The 26,302-nt window shown below is 46.2% G+C and overlaps 1 protein-coding gene across 1 annotated transcript; it reads left to right on the top strand.

The window, feature by feature from the left end:
* Nucleotides 1-194: 194 nt before the first annotated feature.
* LOC129589746 (uncharacterized) lies at nt 195-21,785 on the top strand. Its single transcript, XM_055484596.1, has 6 exons — nt 195-1,173; nt 12,007-12,009; nt 12,090-12,475; nt 14,312-17,063; nt 17,363-20,169; nt 20,261-21,785. The coding sequence occupies exons 1-4, from the start codon at nt 195-197 to the stop codon at nt 17,036-17,038; spliced, it is 4,095 nt and encodes a 1,364-aa protein (XP_055340571.1). The 3' UTR covers nt 17,039-17,063; nt 17,363-20,169; nt 20,261-21,785.
* The last annotated feature ends 4,517 nt before the right edge of the window (nt 21,786-26,302 follow it).

The raw sequence follows: 26,302 nt of genomic DNA, 5'->3' as shown, positions 1-26,302 counted from the left end.
AGGATCTGGAAGATGAACTCCATAATAAGGAGGACCAGACGGCGAGACGAAAACAGGAATATCAAGAGAGACTGACATCGCTCGAGACTCGGCTATTTGAGTTGGAACAACAACGGGGATACCTGTAGAGTACAGCAGAAGAATGGAAAGTGAAATATGAAAAGCAAGGGGAACTGGCCGAAGAGTATCTGAAAATGGTAGATGACAGAGAAATGGAAGGTCATCTTGCAGTCAGTGACCTTAACGAGAGCATGTCGGAAGAATCAGCGGAAAGGTCACGACACTTGGCAGAATTGAAGGACGAATGCGACTCACTGAAACTAAAGGTCACTGAAGCCGAAACGAAAAGAGATGAATACGCAACCAAACTCGCCGATGCTACTCAGCGGTTGTTGACAAACACTACTGAAGTCTTCAAGCTCAGGAATGACCTGAAGCTCCGTGACGAGAATATCGGGACCCTCCAGAAGGAGTCATACGATCACCAGAGAAGGGCTGATGAAGCCGCTAAGGTGGCAAAGGACTTGCGAGATCTTACAGCCACCGAAGGTGTACGGTTGAATAATGAAATAAGACAGGTGATGCAAGAGAACAAGGTGTTGAAGGAGGACAACAAAAAGGTCACCGATGAGATCAAAGAGTTGAAGGAAGCCGCCAAGACGATTGCAGAACAAGGCGCGAGGTGGGAACATGAGGCACACCTTTTGGATGAAAAGGTCACGGTGCTCGAACTGAAAGATAAAGAATGGCAACAGACGGTACATCAGAAAACACAGGAGATCATCAGACTCAACACGGAGCTGATCAATATGACCCAAACGGCAATGACGAGGGAAGATGAGGTCACCCGTACAAAAAACCAGCTGAAAGCGGCAGCTGAGGAATACACGACGTTGGAAAGGGATGTGACCCAGTTGGCGGAACACATTAAGAGGATGGAGAATGATACTGAAAAGGTCATCCAGGAGAAGACCTTCCAACTCCATCAGCACATGCTAAAGGTCAACGAGGAGAATCAGAATTTGAAAACGGAAAAAGAGGAATTCCAGTTGAAAGTCCGTCGCCTTGAAGATGAAAATAAGGCGCTCAACATGTCGAATAAACACAAAGATGAACAACTGCTGCAATATGGAGTCAGAACAGCAACAGTGGAGTCACCCCCGCCCAGTTACAGTAAGGCACATGAAACGGGCACGGGCAAAAGCTTCCACTTTGAGATGCCAAAACGAACTGGTACCGGTAAAGGAAGCGTAAAAGCGGAACGAGAAGGAGAAAAGGGCAAAGAAGACAAAGAGCCACCTTCGGAAAGTAACCCGCATATGAGTCGAGGTGACCCTTCACAATTTCCCTCGCACTTTGAAACAAACGTGTTCATGGATGAAGGGCGACGGGACAGACCCTCCAGCCGGCAGGAGCGTCCTAGGAAATCCCGTTATGGAAAGGCGAAACGAAATCAAAACAATGATGAAAGTAGCAAAGAGGAGGAGGACCAGAGAGCAGAAGATACAGCGGCGCAGTTGACAAAAGCGCTCAACTCGATGGCTCGAAAAAACACACTCGTGACCTTTGACGGCAGCCGCGACGCAGTGAATGGTTGGACACAACTGGTCAGAGATACCCAACGAACGTATCATCTCACCGACGACCAAATCCTAATCGAGATAGCCAGCGCAGTAAAAGGACCAGCGAAAACCTGGTTCGAAGGAGAGAGAGAGATCGCACTCCAGGAGGAAACAGAATACAAATTACGGAATGGATGGCCAAATTCAAAGATGAATATGGAGACCGTGATGAAGAAGTCCTCGGACTACGAGAAGCCATGGCAAGGAAATTCGACCTTGGAAAAGAATCGCTCGATCAGTTTTATCAGGCGATCATGAAATACAAGGCGAAGCGGATTATCACTGAAAAACAAGCAGTCGGTTTCCTAATCGAGGGATGCAGAGTGGACAGTGACCTTTATAAGGCACTGCGTACGCAACAATGCAGAACACCGACCGAAATCAAAGATTTTTTCCGACACTGGTCAGCTGGAGAAGAAAAATATAAAGCGCCAAAAGGTCAACGTAACCAAGATTACGTGACAATCCGTACCGGTCAAGTCGAAGATATGCCACAACAGAGAATGGCAGCGGTACCAGTTCAGCAGCCACCGGATTACCGCAGAGCAAACCTGGCTCAAGAAATAACCAAAGAGGTCACCCTTGCTGACGCAATGGTGGCAGCCATACAAGCGGCGGCGGTACAGGTGGCCGCTCAAGCGAGGCCAGTACCTCCAAATGCGGCTGCACCGGCACCACAGAATGTGGCCCCTATGAATGTCGGGTTACCACAACAAGGTGGGCGTAATGGAAATTTCGGTGGAAATGGATATGGAAATGGAAACTGGAATGGAGGCCAAGGAAACTTTCAGAATCAAGGTCAAGGTCAAGGCAACTTTCAGCCAAACAGAGGAAACCAGAACAATAGTCAGCAAAATCAAGGGTCACGAACCGAATTCAAGTTCCAGATGATTGACGGATGGGTGGCGAACAACGTTCAGATGTGCCAGTACTGTATGGACGGCAATCATCAGACACAGGGGTGCAAATTCGCTAACACATCACCAGAACAGAACCCGAATCTGTTTGCCTTCAACGAGTGGCAACGACTGCGCGGGCTTGGTGGTTGGCGTCTAGCGGTAAATAACGGATATGACCTCATCACCCAATGGTATCAGCACAAAGCAAACTTCCAAAACCAACAAGGGAATGGAAACGGGAACTATGGAAATGGAAATGGCGGTGGCCAGAACGGTGGCTACGGCCGTGGTGGCTTCGGCCGCGGCGGCTTCAGAGGAAGAAACAGAGGCTTCGGCCGCGGAAACTTCAGAGGAGGCCAGAACAATGGCGGCGGCCAAGGAAACTACCAACAGGGTGGTGGCCAGCAAAACGGAGGTGGCCCGGTGAACGAGCAAGCGCAAGGGAATGTGCAGGGCGCGCAACAAGGAGGGGCGCCGGTTCAGGGAAACGGGCAAGATCAGTAGGCACCGGTGAGCCTACTGATCGACCCGACCCTAAACCACCGGATAAAGGGAACGGAAAGGTCACCACTGCAGAATGGTACTGCAGTGAATGTGACCACTGCGACGGCTATATGGATGCCGTCAGCGAAAAAGCAAAGTGGACCGGCTATATGGATGCCGCAACCACAAGAAACGGCTAGATGGATGCCGCCACAGCAAAGAGAAACGGCTATATGGATGCCGTCATCGCAAAAAGGAAATGGAACGGTTATAGGGATACCGTTACAAAGTAAAAGGTCACCGCAGAATGGTACTGCGAGTGGAAACGCGCAACGGGACCAAAGGTCACCGCAGAATGGTACTGCGAGTGGAAATTGTCGTGACGGTAGCGCGACACTGCAAAAAGTGCAGCAAAACGAAAGGTCACCGTACTGCAGCGAAGAAGTGTTAGCGCAACGACGCGCACAACGGAACGCAAAGATTAAACAGGCGCTGCTGAATCAGAAGAAACCGCAGAACGATACTGCGCAAGAAGAAAACGAGCAGCATGCGAAATTCCGAAAATTTTTGGCAGAAAACGATAAGGCGAATGAGCCAAGTTGCGATTGTTACGGGGAGCCAAAGCCAAAGTTTTGGAATTGTTCAGAAGACGAAGAAGAGAAGCGAATAAGGCAAGAATGGATTAAGCAGAATATCACCGTTATTAGTAAAGATGAAAGGTCACCTTCTGTTGGAAAAGTCCAAGTTAAAGGTCAAGGAGCGAGTGCGAATGCGAAAGGTCACGGCGACAGCGTCGTGTTAAAAGGTCAAGAAACAGACTTGACACTGCGAACAGCGCAGCAAAAGAATGGCGAATTGGCACAACAGAACTCCGATGACTCACTTGTAGATGCAATAACGCTGCAACGGAAGGAAATCTGGCAAAAAGTGGCCTACAGACCGAATGGCAATCACGGGATGTGGATACCTGTGACACCGAAAGCAAAGCAGAAAGCAAGAATGTCACAAGAGGACTACTGGGACATGCAACAGTTGCGAACGCAATGTGAAAGAAAGCGACTGGAAGAGTTGGTTACCGGGAAACCAACCCAAGGGTCACCGAACCCAGTCCCAGCACTCAACGCAGAGGAATATAAGAAGACATGCGCTGACTGGAATTATTCACGTAATGCTCCGCCACAGGATAAACCGCCGAATTATGGAGAAAAAGTCCCCATACAAAAGCTGACAAACGGCGGATTTGTCATGAAGCGCAACGAAAGGTCACAGGACTTAGCGCAGAATGAACAAAAAGGATGGTCAAACGAGATGGCGCAGATGCAACAGAGTGGCGCAGTTGAAAGGTCACGGGACTTATCGGAGGCACTGCAAAAGGATGCCAATGACAAGTCACCAGCCCGAACAGACGGAATGTCTTCACAAATCGACCCGACGAAAACAAACAATGAAGTATCTGCAAAAGTGATGCAATGGATGACCGAAAAAGGATATGACATGGTTACATATGAAAGGTCACCAGAGGAGATGAGAGATGGCGAAGAAGACGAATTGAAGCGAGCTGACCAAATAACAAGTGAAGTCATTGAGAAGCTGAGAGATAAACGAAATGAAAACCGTAAAGAGGAATTGATCCATCAGACGATAAATGAAGTGACTAAAGGCCACATGGATAGCACAAAAGCAAATGAGCAAGTGCAGAATGTGGAAAAGGTCACCGATGGTAAAAAGGCTACAGAGAAGCGAACAAACAAAGAAAAGCCGCGAAAATATTACGATGTTCGGACTAACGTTCCACATCGGATTGATAAGCTGAGCGAGATACTGAAAGGTCATAGCACTCCAGCAAAAGGACAAGTGCTTTCCGATATGGACCCGGGACCAGTATCGCTTATCCCTGTGAAATGTAAGATTCACACCTTGAAGATTCAAAATGGAAAGTTACCGAAGAGAATTGAAGCATATACACACGAAGTGAAAGTGGGAGACATAAAGGTCAACGCAATGCTGGACACCGGCGCTGAGACGTCGCTGATCAGCAAACCGTTTTGTGAAAAGAATGGACTCCACATGCTCCCATTGCCACCAGACAGATTGGTGAAAATAAACGGAATTAGTGGAACGTCAGGATTCCTGGTGACGCACTACTGCGTAGCACCAGTGACCTTAAGAAAAAAGACTAGCGAACATTCGTTCTACGTCCGACCGAAGTGCGACGACGTACAGGTGTTATTGGGATTCGACTTCTTAGAGAGAAGAAGTTCGTACTGATGGATAACGAAGGGGAAGAAGAAAAAAGAAGATGACCCCAAACCAGTCGCCCAAGTTCAAGTCGGAAAGGTCACCGAACTTGTAAAACAGGAAAATGTTCAAACTGCTAATAAAACGCTAATCCCAGTACCAGAGGCACCGGGAAACGAAAAGAAAAAGATGACGCGAAAAGAATTGTCACCATTTGAGCAGTTGCAAACGATTCAGCAGGAGATCGAAAACACGTTAAACCGGACAATGCTGACACAAAAGGGAAGAGAAAAGGTCATCCCAGTACCAGAGGCACCGGGAATGACGAGAGTGCAGCAGAACGAGATTAGCCAACGGATAATCCCGGTACCAGAGGCACCGGAGAAGATTAGCGAAAGCGTAAATGTCAAAAAAGTCAACGAAAGGAAAAAGGAACCACTCGCGCCAGACACGGATGAGGCGATCATATTTCTCCCGGACGGGAGAAGTATGATCGCAGATGACTGTAAGCAAGGAGACACAGAAAAAGGTGTTGAAAAAGCTATCCCAGTACCAGAGGCACTGGAAATAAAGACGGCTAAAGTGGGGAAGGATAAAAAGAGTGAAAGGTTACGAGTTTTGAAGCGAATAACTGAAGAGGAACAGATGTTTACAAGTGAAATCCGCGACAGGGCACTCGAACAGTTGAAAGGTCACCGGAAAAACAAAGAACCAGAGGTCATCGTAATATCCTCTGAGGATAAAAGCGTGACTCCAATCGAATGTGAGGAAGATACCACAGTACACGAACAGCTTAAACCTCAAGCGAGTCAAAGGACATTAACTCCAGAAGAACGAGCCGGGAGTTGTCACCACGGTTACTTTGAGGATCCGTGCAGAGTGCAACCACAATGGGAATGCGCGGAATGTTGTGAAAATGCCTCCCAAGATGACCTTTCAGAATGGCCAAGATGTAATGCCGCATTAGCAGACCTTAAAGGTCATGCCCAAAAGGAAGTGAAAAGCATCATGCGGACAAACGAAATGTGGAAACCACACATCGAACGGTATCATTGGAATAGATATCGAACGTGGTTGTTATGCGTGGGAAGTTTTATAATCGGAAGAGGCAGATGGCTAAACCATTGGTTGCAACGTGTGGTGAAAGGAATCCAAGATCCTCTCGATCCGGTATCAACAGAAAGGAGATTTGAACGAGAGATAGAAGAGATGACCGAAGAAGGAGAAATGTGGGAAGAAGCGAGAGTTGACCTTTTCTGGGACTTCCGTGTGAACCACATGTATAAAGGCGAAGGGAGAACGATCATCTTCCCGGCAGGACTTGGTACACCTGTCTACGAATCACTTGAAGTGTACTACAACGCGTTAAAGAGGAAACGAAAAGCATTCGAGAAATACTGGAAGAAATTCGAGGAAGAAATCCCCAAATTTGACGTAAAAGAAATGCGAGAACTACAGGTAACCCGGAAAAGAAGGTTACCGGGATTAATGCAAAAGAAAAAGGTGACCTTTGCACCAGATCCAGATGGAGTGGACTACCCAGAACGAGGTGGTGATACGTGGTGCATGTATGAAACGATTCCGAATGATGAATGGGTCACCGAAGAACTGATGGCAAACTGCATTTTCGTTGGTCCTAAACGACCTAAAGGTTACGAAACAGTTCAACAGGATGAAGCCAATAAAGGGACTGTCAAAGAAGCAGAGAAAGAGGAACCAGTTCAAGAGATAGCCGAAGGACAATCGAATGAAACAGAAGAAAGTTCAAAGTCGGCTTTCGATATTGCGCAGATGTTAACGGACAGAGGTGAAATGTGGAAAAGGTTTAAAGAGGAAGTTGAAAGGATATCGAACGAACAACAAAACCCAGTAACTGAGGCAAAAAACGGGGAAAGGTCACTCGATAACGGTGAGGAATGTCCGCCGGTCGAGTTGACCGAAAAGCCATTAACGAGCCTTGAAGAAATAAATGAACTGGAAAAGTCAAAATCGGACGAAGAAAGGTCAAACTCCGATCAATCAGAAAGGTCACCAACGAGAATTCGGGTAGCAAGGAGTCACCCAAGAGTCGCCGCACGAAACGGACGAAAGGCAAAAGAAAGGGACAAACCTCTGCTCAAAAATTCGAAAGCGAAAAAACTTAGCGATTCGCGGGAAAACGAAAGTGACCTTTCATCAGAAGACGAAGGAGTTGATGAGCGCCCAATTGAAAAAGCTAACAAAGGTCAAGCTACTGTACAAGAATATGAGAGCAGTAACTCAGATTCAGAGTGGACGAGTTCAAGTGATAACTCAACAACTTCGGAAGATTCAGGTGTAAGTGACCTTTCGGAGCAAGAGGATTTAATGGACTTGGATGAGGATGACGAAGTGGATGAGGAAAAAGAAAAGGATATTAAAGTCAGAAGGTTGAAAGTGGAGAAAGCTAGAATGTCGAAAGATGTGATTAAAGTCTACAGTGACCAACGAATCAAGTTGAAACCGTCAAACTGCACACGTGTAAAGGTCAAGATGGGAAAATATGCACCGGCTCAAAACAAGTTGATGTTTACACCGGTCCCACAAGTGGAAACTGAGGTGCAACCGTTGGCAGGAGTGACGGACCACAGAGGAAAGTACTTCGAGATCGTTATTGCGAATCACAGTAGCAAATATCGGATCGTGAAGAAAAATCAGCTTCTCGGATACGTCGAACCGTACGAGCATATGGAAAATGTAAAGGTCAACGCCGGGACAGTAAAGAACGTACTCGAGGACCCGGAGGTGGACGACACAACGAAAGCTGAATTGAAAAAGATAATTGAAAACTTGAAATTGGGACCTGACCTTACCCAAGAGCAGATGAACGACGTGTATAACGCATTCTGGGAATTCTGGAAGGTCTTACCCACATCAAAGAAACCATATGGAGATGTCAAAGGGGTCACCCATGTAATCGATACGGGAGACGCGAAACCAGTCAAATGCAACCCGGCCAGAACGAGTTGGACAGGCCGTGAGTTTATAACGAAGCATATCGAAGAAATGTTAGCACAAGATGTAATTGAACCGTCAGATGCCGAATGGAGTTTCCCAGTCGTACTGGCAATAAAGAAAAATGGCGACGGAACAATGGGAACGCGATTTTGCGTCAATTACATCATGCTCAACAAGCGGACAAGAAAGAATAACTACCCGCTACCAAACCCAGATGAACTGCTTGACGCGTGTGCAGGCAACAAATATTACGGAAAAATGGATTTACAAAGTGGATTCTGGCAGATCCCAATGGATCCAGCGTCAATCAATAAGACGACCTTTGTTACGCAAGATGGAATGTACCGGTTTAAAAGGATGCCATTTGGCGTATGCAACGGACCAGCAACATTTCAATTGTGTATGGATAAAGTACTTTTGAAAGCGAAAAGAAAGGGTTGCGTTTTCGGGTACATCGATGACGTAATCTTCGCCGGAAAAACTTGGGAAATTTTCATGCAGAATTTGAGGAATGTCTTAATGAGTCTGGTTGAAGCGGGATTCACCATCAAACCAACTAAGTGTGAATTTGGGATGAGACAAATGGGATTCCTGGGTCACATACTCAGCGAAGATGGAATCAGAATGGACCCAGAAAAGGTCACCGCGGTCTCGGAATTCAAACGGCCTCAAACTGAAAGGCAATTAAGGTCATTCCTTGGATTGGCAAACTACTATCGCAAATTCATAATGGGATATGCCCAGAAGACGAGCCATTTGTATGAACTGTTGAGACAAGATAAACATGTCAAAAAAGACTGGACAGCAGTACATGAAGAAGAGTTCAACAGTCTAAAACAACTGTTATGTGAAGGTCCGGTATTGGCAAAGTTTGACCCTGCAAAACCGACCGTAATCGAATGCGACGCAAGTAAAGAAGGAATTGGAGCTGTGTTGTCACAAGATGGACATCCAATCGCGTATGCGAGTCGCGTCCTACATGGAGCGGAGAAGAATTACGGTGTAACAGAATGGGAATGTCTGGCAGTAGTGTTCGCTGTCAGGAAATTCAAGCCGTACATTGATTACGCAGAATTCACCGTAAGGACGGATCATCAGGCGCTTACTAACCTGCTAAGGTCAGAAACGAATAAAGTTGGAATGAACCCACGCTTAACAAGATGGGCAATGGCACTACAAGGCCACCAGTTTAAAATCGAATACAAACCGGGAAAATATTGTGACAACGCGGACGCGTTATCAAGAGCGCCAATTGAAGGCCCGACGTGTCAAGAAGAGGAATTTGATGAGATCCCAAATTTTGAAGATTATAAGAAGGAATTTGACACGAAGGAACCCGCAATTGAAATTGGACAGCTGTTCCTGCAGATGGTGGAACAAAGAGAAAAACGATTAAAGGTCACTTCAGCTACGGCGAATGAGTCGGCTGAAATAGAAGCTAATGTGAATCGTGTAAAAAGTTGGTTGCCCACCGTTAGTGACTTAAAGGTCACCGGACTTGAAATAGATGCCGAAGTCCAAAATGGAAAGGTCACTGGACTCGATGAAGCAGCGGAGAAGAGAGATGACCTTTGGGAAACGGACAAAGTTACACAGGCGTTGAACGAATGTCCCATTAAGTTGCTGAGATTCCCAAAACAGACGAGAAAGAGGTATAAGCCGTTACCACGCTGTAAGGTCATCAGAGATTGGAACGAACTCAGTACAGCAACAGTGCGCATCGTTAACCTGCAAGGTGACGAAGAAGAAGAAGATGACTCAATCTACAGCTGCGAAACAAACAATTGAAAGATCCCCATCTGGCAATGATTATAGACGAACTGGAACATTTACCAGATGCGGAAACAAGATCGAAATTCGAAGTACATTACCAATTGTGGAACGGCATATTGTACCGGGTAAAAGATAAGAATGGGAGATTTGAAAGGTCATATGTGGTACCGTTGTCAATGCGAAGAGCGATAATCCACGCATTGCACGACGAGAAAGCAGCAGGTCACTTGGGATTCGAAAAGACATTGTCAGCGATAAGACTCCGATACTACTGGGACAGGATGAGTACAGATGTGAAGAATTACATACTCGCCTGCCAAGGTTGCCAGTTCCGCAAGACACCAAGAAAATGCCCACCGGGAAAACTGCAAGAGATTAAAGTGGGACATCCGTTCTTTCGAGTGTACGCTGACTTGAAAGGACCTTTGTTACCGACCAAGAAACGTGGATATAAATACATAGCGGTGTTTATTGATCAACTGACGAAATATGTGATTGCGGTACCAATGAAGACGGCAACGGCCAAAGAATTCGCTAAAGTGTTCGTGAAGCACGTGATATTGGTACACGGAGCACCGCACATCCTACACACGGATCGGGGACGGCACTTTACGGCTGAAGTACTGACAAAGGTCACAAATGTGTTTAAGATTAAACACACATTTGGAACGGCGTATCATCCAGAAGGTCAAGGCCAAGTGGAGAGACAGATGCAGACGATTGCTGATGGTTTGGCGCAATACCTAAAAGCGGGAAATGAACGAAAGTTTAACAAGTATCTCCCATATGTTATTTCGGCGATGAACAGAGTCGTGCACGCCACAACGGGATATTCAGCATACTATATGCTACACGGCAGAGAAATGACAATGCCGGAAGATGTGGTTACAAAAACGAATATACCCGATGATTACGGAACTCCAGACGAATGGGTGGAGACCATGAAAAAGAACTTGACCTTTGCCGAAGAAGTGGCGAGATGTAACATCAAAGATGCATACGAGAAAAATGCGGAAATTTATAATAAGAAGAAATCGGAGCCGAATTTCAAAGTGGGCGATTTGGTACTTATACGACTTCCAAAAGATACAAAACAGGGGAAGAAAGAAAACCAGTCGGACTTCAAGTCGAAATACGATAAAGTGTGGAAAATTCTTAGCTTCCCGCGAACAAACGAAGCGGAGGTCATCGAACAGAATCCGAAGAAGGAAGCGGATCTAAAAGTGGTTTCGATTGATCGGTTAAAGCCGTGGCACCCACCATTACCCGAAGAGAAAGATTCGCAACGAATGTCGAACGAAAAAGAAATGGTAGAAACCGAGCATGCTTCAAAAAATTGTACCAATCAATTTTTCGAACCACCTCTGCTACCTGAAATGGAAAAGGAAGACAAACCTACAAAGGAAGGAGGAAGAAAGCGGAAAGAGGATAAGGATTTCGAAACAGCAGTCACAATCAAGTTGAACGCAGAGGCTGGTAATTTGGCAGAAAGGTCACTGGAAAAAGACAACGAACCGACCTCCAAAGTACCAGAGCGCACCTCCAAAAAGGACCTGCAACAATCCTTTTTCGAACCACGCACTGCTACCGAAGATAAGGATGACCTTTCGAAACAGCGTACGGACGCTGAGATATTAGAGCGTGACCCGAATTTTTTCGAACCACGCACTGGTACCGGTAATGAGGACGACCTCATAAAGCAGAGAAAAGAGGAGATAGAGACGGTCAAATCAAAAGCTGAACAATTGGGCCGCGATATAGCGAAAGCAATCAACGAGCGAAAGGTCAAGCAGAAGAAGAAGAAACCAACTCCTACGGAACTGCTAACCCAAAAAGGCGAACCTGAGGACGCAGCCGAGAAAGAACTCCTTGATCGGATAACTAAAGGACGCGAGAACAAATAACCACATAGACATAAATAAGGGGTCACACTAGATTAAAAATAGGAGTTGGGAAGGCAAAAAGAAAGGTCATCACTGTGCAAAAAGTTAACCTTTATTGTTTCATCTTTATAGAAGGTAAGCACAGTTGATGGAAAGACTGGAACGGCAAAACTCGGATAATTCTGATTCGGAAAGTATTGGAAACCCATTAAAAGCATCGACACCTATAAGAATGGAAGGTGAATACGGCTATGACACCTCATATGGTGAAGGATCGACGTCGTCAGCGGGAACGGCTCAGAACGAACCCGGAACAGTTCAAGGAGGTTACTATGGCGACCAAGGGTATTACGTGTATCACGATCCAGGACAGCAGATGAATTACCAGGACACGGTTAGCTGGGTGCACCACGGCTCACCTGCCGGAACCCAGTATTCGGGACAAGTAACGGGCACCCCTTATCAACCGTACCCGGGATCGTATACCCCACCGTCGGGACCCTCACAGATGATAATGGGACCGGCAAGAATGTTGATGCCGCCACCACAACAGACTACACCAAGCCGATTTACGGGACAGGGAGGATTCGGTGGAATGATGGTAACTCCAGCGCGATCATATAGGTCATCTCCGATATTACCGCCTTTTCCGGAGACGGGAGGCTTGTCATTGTCGGACATCGGAGCGCCTCGCATGAGAACACCGCAGCAACTTGGAGCGCAGCGCCCTCACCGTAATTCGCCACACAGAGGAGGAAGGCGACCGAGAGGCATTTTACCGTCACTGGGTCCCAACTTGGAGCAGACTGGACCAGATGGCTTACGGCTTACGCCCCCAGGCGAACCCTCATTACACGAATACGCACCGAAGCTCCCTTTGGACTTGAGGGACGATGACCCAAACCTGAATTTAATCGTGGATAAAAAGGAAAAACTGACGGAAACCGATTTAGAAGCCATTCGCGACTTCAATCGGAAATGCCGTGACCTTTACAGAATCCACATGCGAGTTGAAGACGAACACGCATGGTATGGAAAGTTAATCAGCTTGGAAGCTGTTATCAAACCATGCCACATTGCCATGAAAGATAAGACGAAGCAGGTCGAAGCAAAGCGTAAGGAATACGCAATCCAAGTTGCATCGATGTGGCAATATCACCCGACAATAAAAGGTAGAAGGTGGCCGGAGACTGTCGAAAAGATCCTTCGATATCTCAAGGTGTTCCCAGAAACAAGACAGACGCCGACTACCAGCGTCGCGGGACCATCCAAACCAATAGCTGAAAAGAACGCCCCGGTCGGCGAAATGACGGACGAGGATCTGTTGGCAACAAAGAGAAAGATTGATGCCGAATTAACTGAACGAGCAGAAAGGTCATGGGCCAGCTCGACCGCAGGATCAGTACGTGGACGTACTAGTTCGGTTACAGAACCATCTAGCGGAGCCACGAAGAGTGGAAAAAGAGCAAGGTCACCAACGATAAGCCCAAAAGAAACTGACAAGAAAGGGCAGCGAACGAAGAAGGCCACGTCAGGTAAAGCAACACCAGCTGAGCCGGCAAAGCCACAAGGCCCAGTCCCAGTGGGTAGAAAGAGTGTGCCACCCACACCAGCTGGAACAGAAGGTCAGATTCGATTCCCGAAGTGTAGAAGTTTCACTGCCAAATACACTGGGGAAGACCATAAAGAACGTAAGGTCACCGCACGAATAGTTGACAAGAAAACAAATAAAGAGATCGACTCGTATAATCCCCTCGCGGATAGGTCAGTTAAGGATGCCATTGGGGAAGAGTCAAAAACGGTAGTTAATGAGGCGCTACAGTTTATTCCCCCAGAAGAACGTCATAACCCAAGAGTTATCATTCAGATGATGAAGCACGTGGTATCTAAAGTTGCAACCGAAGAAGATGCATGGATCCGTATCAAAGTGGGCACAAATGATGACCATTTGGCATACACATACACAACGGACGGCAAATTGTTGACCAAAGAAAGAACCCGCTCAAAACCGACGGCGGATCCAGATCCGAAGAAACGATCGTCAGATGATTATGAGTCGGTCCTGAGATATACAGAGGCGACAAGCAGAAAGGTCACCCTCAGACTTTTCGCTAGTAATGGAGAAGCGGTGGAAACCATAACTGCAGTAATAGTCGACCCAATAACAGGAGACCCGATTCCATATGCTCCATGGGATGTATCAGAAGAGAGCGCCCGAAACGCGAATCAGGCAGCCATTGAGCAGTTATGGGATTTGATACCTGAAAGTGACCGAACAGATGCCGTGGTTCAAGCGAGCACACTGATTGGCATGATGCGGCATCGAGCGGAGATCGATGGAGCACATTTCCGACTCACAAGACGAATGGAAGACGGAACGTACAAAACGGTATTTTACGACGCTAAGAAGAACCCTTTATGGGAGGTCGCCTCACAGGGATCTCCGAAAGAGACAAGACACTTGGAAATTCATCCCCCGGCACAAGAAGGCGGAGCCGGAGAGACGGAAGAGGCGCAGGGCACGTCGGCAAATGTAACTGAAACAGGAGGGGCCAGACGCTCGCTACAAAGAGTACTCGAGATTGCCCAAGGAAGTCATGAGCACCTTCAGTGTGATGAACCAAACTGTGCCCATTGTAATCCACCTGGTGACGACGAACCAGAGTCGGAAGACGATAACCCACCTGAGGAAGAAGGCTCAGACGAAGAAACGACCGACAAGCATAAAAAGCCCTCAAAAGTGAAGCCCTCAAAAGTCAAACCGAGGAAAGCGCCCAGATTGGAAGAGGCCATGAACCGTGACAAGGTTAAGAAAGGCGATTTTCTCAAGAAACGACGGGAGGAAGAAGAGAAGAAGAAACGACAGGAGGAAGAAGATAAGAAGAAAAAGAGCGGTGATGAAAGCGATAGCACAAGCACCGGGAAGAAGAAAAGGGAAGGATCAAAGAAAAGAGACGAACCAGCGTCTCATGATGTTGAGATATTGGACGAGTCAGTTGGTGAAGTTGAAGAAAGGTCATCGACACCTACGAAGTCAAAGAAAGTTATCCAATCGGCTACAGCAGAGCCATCAAAACCCAAAGGAAAGGTCATAGCAGTGAAACAAGTTGTCCCCATCGTCATCTCTGCATCCACGCCAAAAGAGCGCAAGGACAAACAGATCCGCGAAAAAGCGAAACGGGAGACGTCGCGTGAATCGGAGGCATCGGAAGTGAGCCTTCCAAGCACTTCGACGGTCAGTGCAAGGTCACATGCGGATTCGAAAACGACACGATCAAGAACCACTGAACCAAGGAGCTTAGCGGAAGCACTGGATAAAAGGCAAAAAGCAAAGAGCGAACCCGTTAAGACAAAAGGAAAGGTCAAGACAGCCATAAAAGTCGACGCAATGGCAATGATCAATTACACTGAACCAGATGGAGAGAGTGAACTGGATTTCACCTCAGATGAAGAGTTCGATGGTTCAGACGACGACAATTTGACCACGGTCGATGAAATCATCAACGCGTATAACGGAGCCGAGAAGAATTTCACACGAATAAGAACAGCATCGGTGACAGCGAAATTTAAAGCGGGCCTGAAGACTTATCTGAAGAAACAGAGTCGCAGCTTCACTAAACGAAAGTTCGACGTTGTATTGGAATTCGCACGGAGTGCAGGGAAACTTATCCAAAAGCACCCAAACTTTTCGTATAAAGCCAAGCTGTTCAGACCTGCCAGTTCGGACAAAGCGCTGACTACTCCGAATGAAGCGGTCCCAATGCGAGTAGAAAGGGCAATCGCAGGAATGACAAGCCCGTTAGGATCAACAAGCCATCGGATTAGCCAATATATTAACGCAGTTTGGAATGATGGGAACGGGATGATAAAGGAGATCGACACGGCAACCGAGCGCGTACTGCCAAAGTTGATTAAACAGAATGTCCTTGCCACAACAAACGCAAATAAAGGACATCCAATCCGATACACGAGAGTTGGTTTGATACCACCGGAAAGACAAATCCACTGTCACATGTCTGACAGTCAGGATACGGAAAAGGTCATAGTCCCATCGAGCGGAGACCCGTCAACTCCGATATTGGATCAGATTGCACAGAAAACGGCCGAAGAAGATGCAGCGGCGAGGTTGAAATCACAAGCCCCGAAAGTGCCGAGGAAAAAAGGACCAATGGACTCGGAATCGGGAAGTGATGACGATACTACAATAACGGCTCCTTCTGGACCTGCGACAGAAAAAGATGAACAGTCGAAAGGTCAAAAGACATCTGGAACTACCGCAGAAGTTCAACCGAAAGGTCATGAGACTTCAGACAAACGGGAGAAAGAAAAGGTCATGCTCCCGATGGATAAGGCAGCGGCAGAAGCTGAAGCGGATTCGGCGCGACAGGTGTTTCACAAATCACTGTTCATACCATTAAAGGAGGTCTTTGAGAAGGAACGATCGAAGTCGGTTGGCGATCTAAAAGGTCAAGAGACTTTGCCGCAAGAGGAGAAGAAGACAGCCGAACCAAAATCAGCGGGGTCATCATCAGGATCATTGGCAAAGCTGAGGATCGATGAAACAGCGACAGCTGACCCAACGGATTCGACATCCTCCCAGAAAAGTAGCGATACACCAGTGAAGGAGGCTACAGATTACACGTTAGGGCCGGCATTGGACGTAAACAACCGTACATGGAAGGAAGTCCAAAATACGCTCCAGATGGTCAGAGAAGGCGAACTACTTGGCCCCGAACTGAAGAGACAAGTGGCTGAAAACTCGAAGGGGAGGTCGTCACTCAATATGACCGAAAGAGTTCTGAAACGAGCATACAAGGAAGGGAAATTAGGATGTAAATACAACAAGGACAACAAGGTCATTTATTACCTACCGAAACAGGGCCGAGAGCGTACTCCTAGACTTCCAATGGCATTAGAGGCATGGAAGATAGCCATCACAGACGTGGCTTTGGACGCCATCGGAGGTACCAACGGAGCGTCATGGGGTGACCTTTCAAATTTCATGGCCGTTCATTATGAATTGGGCGAATTGAACATCGAGAAAGATAAGGAATGGATCAAGAATGCGGTGGAAGCTTTGATTGCGGACGAAGCAGTTCACATCAACAGCGATGGCCGGATAGATTTTCCACCGTTACCACCACCAGAGAAAGAAGCAGAATGAATGTCGACAGTGTAATATGCAGCGAGTAATGAACCCTGCATATTACAGAAAAAGCATAAAATAGTTCAAAACGAAAGAGAAAAGTGTTAGGAAAGGTCACCTGAAAGCAGCAATAGGACTAATAGAAAAGGTCACAGTAGTCGGAGAGTGCTGATAACGTGAGAAAGGTCACCACGTTACAGTGATAGAAAGCCAGCAGGAGCTAGGAAAGTCTCAGCTCAGTAACGGAATAGGCGTAAAAATGATAGAAAGCCTTAACATGGATAGGAATGGAAAAGATTGACGTGGAAAAGGTTACTATGACGGATTGCTTTATAATTGCAGATTGAAGAAGAAAGATGGCACAAAAAGGTCAAGCCACTCCTAAACGTTCGGGAATGGCGGCAGACATCGATCAGTTTACGGGCTATAATCCAAAATGTCCGGACTGTTTACGGAACAACAAAAAGGTTGATAAGAAATTCCCTTGCTACACTTGTATTCACAAGCTGGAAGACCCACATGTCGTCACGCTTGTTGGGATCATGGAAGCCAAACGTGGGAACTTGGACGTTTTTCGAAATCTCATAAGCGCAAGAAATTACGGCAGCATCCCAGTAGAAGAGCGAATGCTATTTGAGGATCGTTATCGGGAAGCGATCCGAAACAACGAACCTGGTTGGGATGACACCTTGGAACCGTTGAAATGTCCACAAACAGACGCGTATCGAAAGAAGTTTGAAGAAGATCAAGAGAAGATGCGTGTTCAGCAAATGGAGGATGAAATCAGAGCGAAAATTAATGCGGAAAATAAAAGAGCAAGTGAACAGGCCGCACGGGAAGCATTGCCCAGTACGTCGGGTTTAGCTGCACCCACGGGCATGGCCAGCCTTAATGAAGACGAAATGCAACTTGTACGACAGTCGCTCATCATACAAATCGAAACGTTAACGAAAGATCCAGCTGCTATGTCAGACGAGTTATTCAAAATGCTGTTGCGGGAGAAGAAACGACTGCAAGACGGGTTCGCGCCGGCACCATACATAAAGAAGGAAGTCGAAAGACGTATGGATGACCTACGTAAATCTCGCCGAACCGAAAGCGATGTGCTGCAAGCACTCAGAAATTTTAAACGGGACGAAGGTTTCATTCGACCTCGATCGCCTCCGCATAGAGAAAGGTCACGCGGACATTCACGTGAACATGAACGGATTTCTGAAAGACGGAGCGAAAGGTCACGTGAACACTCTCGTGAAAGGACACGTGACTACCACAGTGAAAGGTCACGCGAACACTCTCGCGACCGAGATTACCGCGGCGGAAGAGGATGGGTGCGCCATGGAAATGAAGTAACAGAAACGAGTGTTCAGAGGAAAATCGACACGGCAAAGATCTTGGCAGCCACAAGAGGACGTGAAGAGAAACGGCGTGCGGAGACATTCCGTACAGAACCCGAGAAGCAAGGACATCAGGTGCCGATGGGAGTTGCATTCCGGAATCGCAATGTCAGAATGTCAACATCTGAAAGGTCATGGGACAAAAGACGCGAACAAACGCGGAATCGAACACCCGACCCACAGGATAAAAGATGGCAACAGAGAGCTGCATTTTATGCGACCTTTGACTCGGGCTCAAGTAAAAGGTCATCAAGCACCGAACGGGAAGATTCACCCCCAAAGTATCAGCGGGTGGAGTCAATGGTTCACGTCGTGGATCCAATTGTGAGCGTCGTACAAGAGGACGATGCGATGGAAGGAACCCGTTCGATTGTGGAAGCGTCTCAAGAAAACGTGACCCATCGACGAAACGTGATTTTGGATAGTGACCTTCAACCGGCTACACCGACGAGTAATGAAACGTCGCAGCCTGAGTCAGGAGAGCGACGTGGACTGGAAGGTCAAGGCGAACCGGATAATCGTCGCCAAGGTGATCAGCGATTAAACTCCAGATTTAATAACCGACAACCTGAAAGCATTGACATGGAATATAAGACGACTGATACTGATGAGCAAACGGTCGAAATTTGTCGATACTTTGGACTTGAATCGGACTCGGTCGAAGCCAACAAAATTGCCACAATTCTGAGACAGTTGAGCCAATTCTTACTTGACTCGGGCTACGCAAAAGAAATTAAAGAGGGAGTAGAAAAGGGAATTTTTCGTCGATTATTCATCCACCGCGATTCGGCACGGGACTGTTATCTCCCTATTAGACGGAATGGGTTACACAGTTTGGTCGATTTGAGCCTACTGGATGTGCCACTGGATACAACGGATCCAATTGGGATGACCCAATTTTATTATCGCGACTATCCGGAACGACAAGAATACGTGGCCCAGTTCGTTTTACGATATGTGAATCCAGCTTTCAAGTTGTTAGCTGCGAGAGCGTCGATCGGATTACAGGTAGATCCGAAGGACTATGCCGCAAAAAGGATGGGGCAAAAGGTCTTCGCTGCGAGATTGGCACATTACAAGACACAGAATCAATTGGTGTCTAACACTATGAAGGACGACATTCCACCGTTCTTCCGAGCTCATGTCGCTAAATTGGGACAACCGATGGAACACATCAGCATAGCGCATACGGCTCGCAAGGCGCTGAAGAAGTGTAAGACACGGATGGAAAAGGGCAACTTGATACAGCGCCATGCATCCCAAGTTGAAGAAAGGATTAATAAGATCAAAGATTCTCTGGGAAGCGACTACGTCGAACCGGTGGACGGAATCGAAACGTACATCGATGAATTCCTAGTGAAGAAAAGCGACCGACGTCCGGAACGCGCTCCCAACCAGATGGGACGACGCGGCATACGAAACCAACAGCTGCGGGATAATCTCGCCGACGTGCAGCGTCGATTGGCGGAAGACCCTGATAACCGAAGACTGCGACTTGAAGAAAATGACGCGCGTCATCGACTTGAGGCGGTCAAGCGGAGCCGTCAAGGAAAAGGTCGTGGCCAGCGAGAAGTTGACCCGTCAAAGGTCATGGAAGTTGACTCAACTGAACCAGTCGATCGAACATCTGACCGTAATCAACCCGAAAGTGCTAAGAAGCGCCCGCCAAGAGATGGTGAGGGCGATTCAAATGAAATGGAATAGTGCTGATCGTTAGGATCACACTATTGAAAGGACGTCTACGGCATTTTGTCGGTACGTCACAAAAATGAAAAACGGTGTTGTATAAAGGGCGTGACATTTGACATGTTAACATTAATTGTATTTGTGTATTTGTTGGTTGCAGCATTTATAGCACAGAATTGCCTAAAGAAATCATGTGGAATACTATTGGGGTTGAAATTGATTCGGTCTATAAAGCCGGCCCCAAGGGAGCAGTTACGGCAGTTAGCCGGCTCTCCTCCTTACGCGATTCAGTGTTATAAAGTGACAAGAGAAACTACGGTAATCAAGCCGGATCTCTTGAATACGAAACGGGGCCACAAGCGGCGAAAAAGAGAAAGACAACAGGTGGAATATTGATGAGGTTAACTTAATGCGGCAACCAGCCGGCCTCATTAGAGTTGTTACGGTAAACTCTGCCGGCACTCTTCTTAAGCGATTCAGTGTTAAAGGTGAAACGAGAAAAACTACGGTTATCGAGCCGGATTTCTCGTATTGACATGGGCCACAGGCGGCGAACAAGAGTAAAAGATTAAATGTGGAAATTTCATGGGGTAAACTTAATGCGGTAACTAGCCGGCCCCATCAGAGATGCTACGGTAAACTTGCCGGCACTCTGGCCGCTCGAGGCATACTGAAGTTGGATGTGCGACGGAAAGGTCAAACTGCAAGTTTTACCAGGGAGGCAAGCGAAGAAGTGCTTGAAAGCCGCAGAAAATTGGCTAAGTCCCTCCATGACCTTTAATGGAAGCTTTGACGAGTGGGATGACCTTTGGGATCATCAATTGCCCAACAGAGTCACCGTATCGGAATTCAAGTCGCATGACCTTTGGGACCATTAACCCAAAACGAGTCGCACATCTCAACGGATCATCTCAACAAAGGATGACCTTTACTAGGGAGGAAGCGAACTACGCTTGTCTACATGACGTCCCTCCATGACCTTTATGGATCTCATTTTGAAGTCGTACAATTGATACGCACCTTATTCCAAAGATTGAAGCAGTATTTCAAGTCGTACTTGATACGCACCAGATTCTCAAGCGGATTGTGATGAAAAGTCGCACTACGGATGCGCGGAATTGCTCAACAGAGCGGAATGGGCCAAAGTGCAGAAAACGGTGGACAGGACCTGTGACCTTTACGAGTCAGAAATGGAGGATCCTAGTCTACATTTTGATTAATACTTTTGTTGATCTTATAACTGTTGATCTGTTTTTATGATAGTATTTTTGTAATTGGATCTCTTTATTCATATCGTATTAAATGGAATTGTGCCTTATGGAATTGTTGTGATATGATAAATGGAATAAGAGAATTTGATGTTTTCGAGCACGCACAGACACCGGCGACCGTCTTTTCGTGGATTCGGGAGTATGTTGGGCCTCACAGGAGCTCGGCATCCCCCCAGAGGCATGTGAGACGAGGCCTCACTAGCGTTCACGCCAGTGGCGCTAGGCGCTACGCCTTTGGATTACGGTCTGTGTTGTGTCTCGCTTCTGATTGGCTTGCGCTTTATTAGTGGGCGCGGCATAGCACGTGCTGCACAGCGTTGCACGCTGTTGAATTGGCTCTACGTTTTACGATCGAGCTGCGCCGATCACTTGTTGATTTTCTGTTGCACAGACTTTCAATATTATTAAAAGTCAGCGATTTACGGTGCGACGTTTGTGTTTCCGCATAGCTCGCGATCCATATCGTATCGCTCGCTTCCACGGGATCTATTCCGTTTAGGTCTCCGTATCTGGATCACTGCTGGATCTAGCATTAGATACCTTTTTGCAATTGCTTGAGAATGCAGATCCAGAAGCAGAAGAATATCTGTCAGAATTGGATGCTTCAGATTATCAATCGTCGCGTCTGAAACCACCGCAACAGCCTTTAAGCTCTAGTTCAACGGGTTCATCGTCACTCACACTATGTATTTCGCGTACATATAGGCATACGCGAGTATGTATTACGTACTAGTGGTTTTACAACAAATATGCTGCATTGCAATACGACAACCGGAAGTGACAAACAATTTTTGATCCTGTAGCGGCTCTACCAAGTGGCACCACAGAGTTTGTGTGCGGAAAAGCAGCATCTGCAGCGTGTACACTGCTACCGCATGTCAACGCCTGGTGGACACGCTACCCCGTGAGCTGCTGAATTTATCTGTATGCAAATTTTGTGGTGCAACTTGGTCGAGCCGCTAAAGAACATGTAGCAGTTTTAAAACGCTTTAAATTAACTCTTTCAAAAACAGCAATATAAAGAGCGAAGGGCAAAGAAATAGCAATACCCATGACATATTCATTACCCATGTTAAGGATTTGCTTCTTATCAACGCTATCCGGTGCGCACGGGACAACATTCTCCAGCGGCAGACTTGAATGAATACGGCAACACTTTACAGTTTCCTCAAAAGCTTTCGTCAGGTCTTCCAGATTTCATTTTGCAGCATCCTCGGGATAGTCGCTGTCGATCTGTGAGCAAATGAAATTCAACGCCCGTTCGCCGATGCTCACATGGTACCGGAAGGCGACGTGCTCGTTGTATAGATACGAACGGTCGGGACCGCCGGTTACTGGTTTCTTTGCAGCCAGATCAATCATTCTATGCGCAAAATCCACGCCCATGATATTAAACATGCTGGGATCGGCTACTGGGACAATAAACTTCCGAAAATAAATTCCTCTTAGTTGATCAAACAGAGAGCGTCTAGGATGCGCTTTGTCGGCAATCTGCCCCATGTGAACTACTGTGTGGTGGCACGACACATCATCTTCCATGCTGACACAAAACATGCGCAGGCGAACAATGGGTACAACTAAACGGGCTGGACGAAATACATATGGCACGTGCTCGTTAGGACGCAGGGCCACTTGTATTGCGAACCCTCCCGTTTTCTGCATAAAACCATCGATGGATGCTGCCTGGTCGTAACTATCCAGATACGGGTGCGGATAAATCTGGCTGGAATGAATCCAACAAGCGGGAATCGCGGTGCAGTCAAAGTCGATGAGCATTTCTTCTCCGTTAATATCTTGAACATATCCCAACCACCACTCACCGTTATCGCGGTGGATCAACACAGTGTTCCCATGGTTTTGTGCCCCTGAACTACGATGTAACATACGAAACGGATACATTGCTAAACCAAATGATGATATTTACTAAAACTTTTAACTGTCGATTACCACAATATAATAATAAAGTTAAACTGCACTACGGAAGTTAAAAGGTATGGTCTTTCGGATTAAACTGAAACAGAGCAGAAAAGAACGCAACCGAAGGATTAAGCAGAACGCACCCGGCTTTATCCAGCTAGTTCCGAAAACGGCAACTGCACTAACTGAATGGCATAGAAAATTCAGTTTGCAAAATACGGTACTGCATTCAGTCCCAGTTATATTGCATACGCTACTTTAAACAGTTGGAATAACTTCTGCTGCTCACAAAGCAAGCGCCAGTTTTATGATTCAACCGGCTCAGGCAGAGCAATACGAACAAACACAAAGAGACTGCAAATTCTTAAGAGGTCAACAGCAAGTAGGGCTCCGATGTCCTAGCCACCAGGATGGTATTTATTGTGACCATCCAATCCCTTACTTGTTTTCCTGGCATCGCTTTTGAAACTGCTGCCTGTGGCAACCGCCTCGTATATAGTGTGTCACTGTACAGGTAATGCACTTATGGACGAATGTTCTTATGTATTGCTTTAATTGCAAGCAGCAACTTTCTGGAACTTTGCCTAAGAAACCGACGCCTGAGAAACCTAAGAAACGGTTGGCAACCAAAAAGGCGACCGCCACAGACTTAAGCAGCGCTGATAATTTTGCACAACCTTTCGTTGGCCTAAACTGATGAAATCTGTTGATATTTTACCAACAATGCTGAGTGACTTTAATTTTACTGAACGGATAACGAGCTGGAGTCTGCTGGACAGAGTGATATTTAAAAAACCGCATGATACACAGCAGTTTTTATATGGGAGAGCAGTGTAAGTTGCAAAAATCAAAAAGGTCACAGTAACTGCAGTCATTTACCCATCCCAAAACATTAGCTTTCATTAAGAAACAATATCATGGCTTAAAGATGCGCAACCGATTTCACCGAGTTACAAGTTTTTTTTTCTGAAGTTTTATTTCCGTAACGCGATAACAATATCAAGGTTCAGATTCACTTAAACATAACAGCATTTTCAACAGTACCAATAACAGAAGCGGCATTACCTCTTTGAACAGCTAAAGAAATGTTCTGCCTTAAAAACTCGTGGCTGCGCGTCTCGCCTGAGCGCAGACCAGTGTTAACACGTTCGCGTGAAGACCCACACAAAATCGAAAGGCAATCTCCTGCTTGTAATAAGTCAGGGCGCCGTTAATTAGGTTTGCTGCAGCACGATCAATAACACTGCACATCGCTCCCAGATCGTGGATAAAACCTTCAAAAATATACTGTAGTCTGTAGCGATGAAAAGTTACACAGCATTATTTACAAAACACAAGCGCGCAGTTTGTAAAATAATTGTGACAGAATAATAATTCTGGCATTACCGATGTGGAATATTGATTTCTCCGTTCCTCCGGCTGTTCGACGCCAAATCAAGTATACTAACGTGTTATTAATAACCAAAATCGCCGTGCTGCATTTAAGAAAGCAGTCTCTTGCAGTGTATATCTGTACCTGATAATACCAATGCTGTCATAAAAGGGGAAGCAATGAGTAAGTACGCTTTAGCTTCCTAATGGCAACCGTTGGTACTGCGGTCAATGGCAATTACGCAGTAGAATCATTGACTGAAACGATTTGCTTTTTGTGCTTTTGAACCTTTCTCAGAATGTGTGTAAACTGTGGCTGGAATCTCTACTTGTACACATAATACTGAGCAAATGCAAAAAAAACGCAGCAGACCGGCATACGGCAGACAGACAGGGTATGCTTTGAAACCGGTACAGTTCCTCCGAAAATTCTAGACCGAACACCAAAAACAAAATTAATACAGCAAAAGGATGATGTTTACAATATTGCAAGTCCAACATTCATAATGTCATGCAGTGCAAAAACAGTACAGTAATCATTAAAAGAAAAAAGTATTTCCTGTTAGAGACCTAAAACATCCATAGTGGCTAAAACATCCATAGCGTTAACAAGCATAATTTCCGTTATTTTGTTACTCTAATTTGAAAAGAAATCTATTTATCCGATGTTGCAGATTTACAGAACACCACATTGATGCTAGCAACAGCCAGCTTGCTTAGCGAACGTAAATCCAAATTGCGCAAATCCACATTTGTCCAATCAAGCGCGCTTCCGTCCGGCTTAAACCCACCATACCTGCATGCGCAGACAGCAGATTAAATACGAGCATTTTCGATGAAATCACTGCAGCGATACACCGCTACCATCTATGCGATAATTGTAAGTACAGATATTACTAAACATTATTTTATGACGTCATAAGCATGTGCGCGTTGTACTGGATTACAGTTTAAGACATCGACGAATTGTTTCCCATTCTTCCGGATAAGAGAACGTCTCCACCCAGCGGCGATATATGCTTTCGACATCCTCATACACCGCGTCCGGGATGGGAGGACAGCTGGCTTCGGCGGCTACCAGAAACCGTCTCACCATTTCCTTGTCGGTATCCGCTGAGTGGAGAATAAAGCGAGAAACCACAATTTGGAGGTCTCTGCGCTTAAGACGCTGGAGTTCCGAGATCGAAATACGAGGGCATGTCAGTAGCGCATTTAAATAATCCATGTACTTGTGTTGTTGCCGGCTGGTGGATGACGCTGCGGCAATGCAGCGCATATTACTTTGATTGTAGAACATCGATGTATTACTCTTACTTCTTCCTTGAAGTGCAGTAAAGTTTGGCACGGAACCAGCATTCTGCCATTTTAAATACATTTTGAAATTTAAAATTAAATTTAAAGATTTTAAAATAAATTTTAATAAGATAAATTTTAAAATTCTTTAAAGTCATTTTGAAATTTAAAAACATGATAAAACCTAGTTTCGTGTCAAAACAACCTTTTGGCTTACAGAAAGTGCAATTTCGTGTAAAATTTGAAAGAGGTGAGTTAAATACTGAGACTTTTGGTACACCGGAAAACGTTAAAACTTTTGGAATTTCGTTACCTCCTAACCCTGGAACCGGATATTGCGCGCACACAAA

This window comes from Paramacrobiotus metropolitanus, unplaced genomic scaffold (assembly GCF_019649055.1).
Source record: "Paramacrobiotus metropolitanus isolate TYO unplaced genomic scaffold, Prichtersi_v1.0 Parri_scaffold0000037, whole genome shotgun sequence".
Taxonomy (NCBI): Eukaryota; Metazoa; Tardigrada; class Eutardigrada; order Parachela; family Macrobiotidae; genus Paramacrobiotus; species Paramacrobiotus metropolitanus.
Note: the sequence above shows the minus strand (reverse complement) of the source record. Positions and strands in the feature narration are given on the sequence as shown.

Bases quoted from the DNA above. Each gene is read 5' to 3' on its own strand.
- LOC129589746 (XM_055484596.1), top strand. From the start codon at position 195: ATGGTAGATGACAGAGAAATGGAAGGTCATCTTGCAGTCAGTGACCTT. The intron at 12,476-14,311 runs GTAACTCCAGCG...GTCGCCTCACAG, and splicing joins GAGGATTCGGTGGAATGATG to GGATCTCCGAAAGAGACAAG.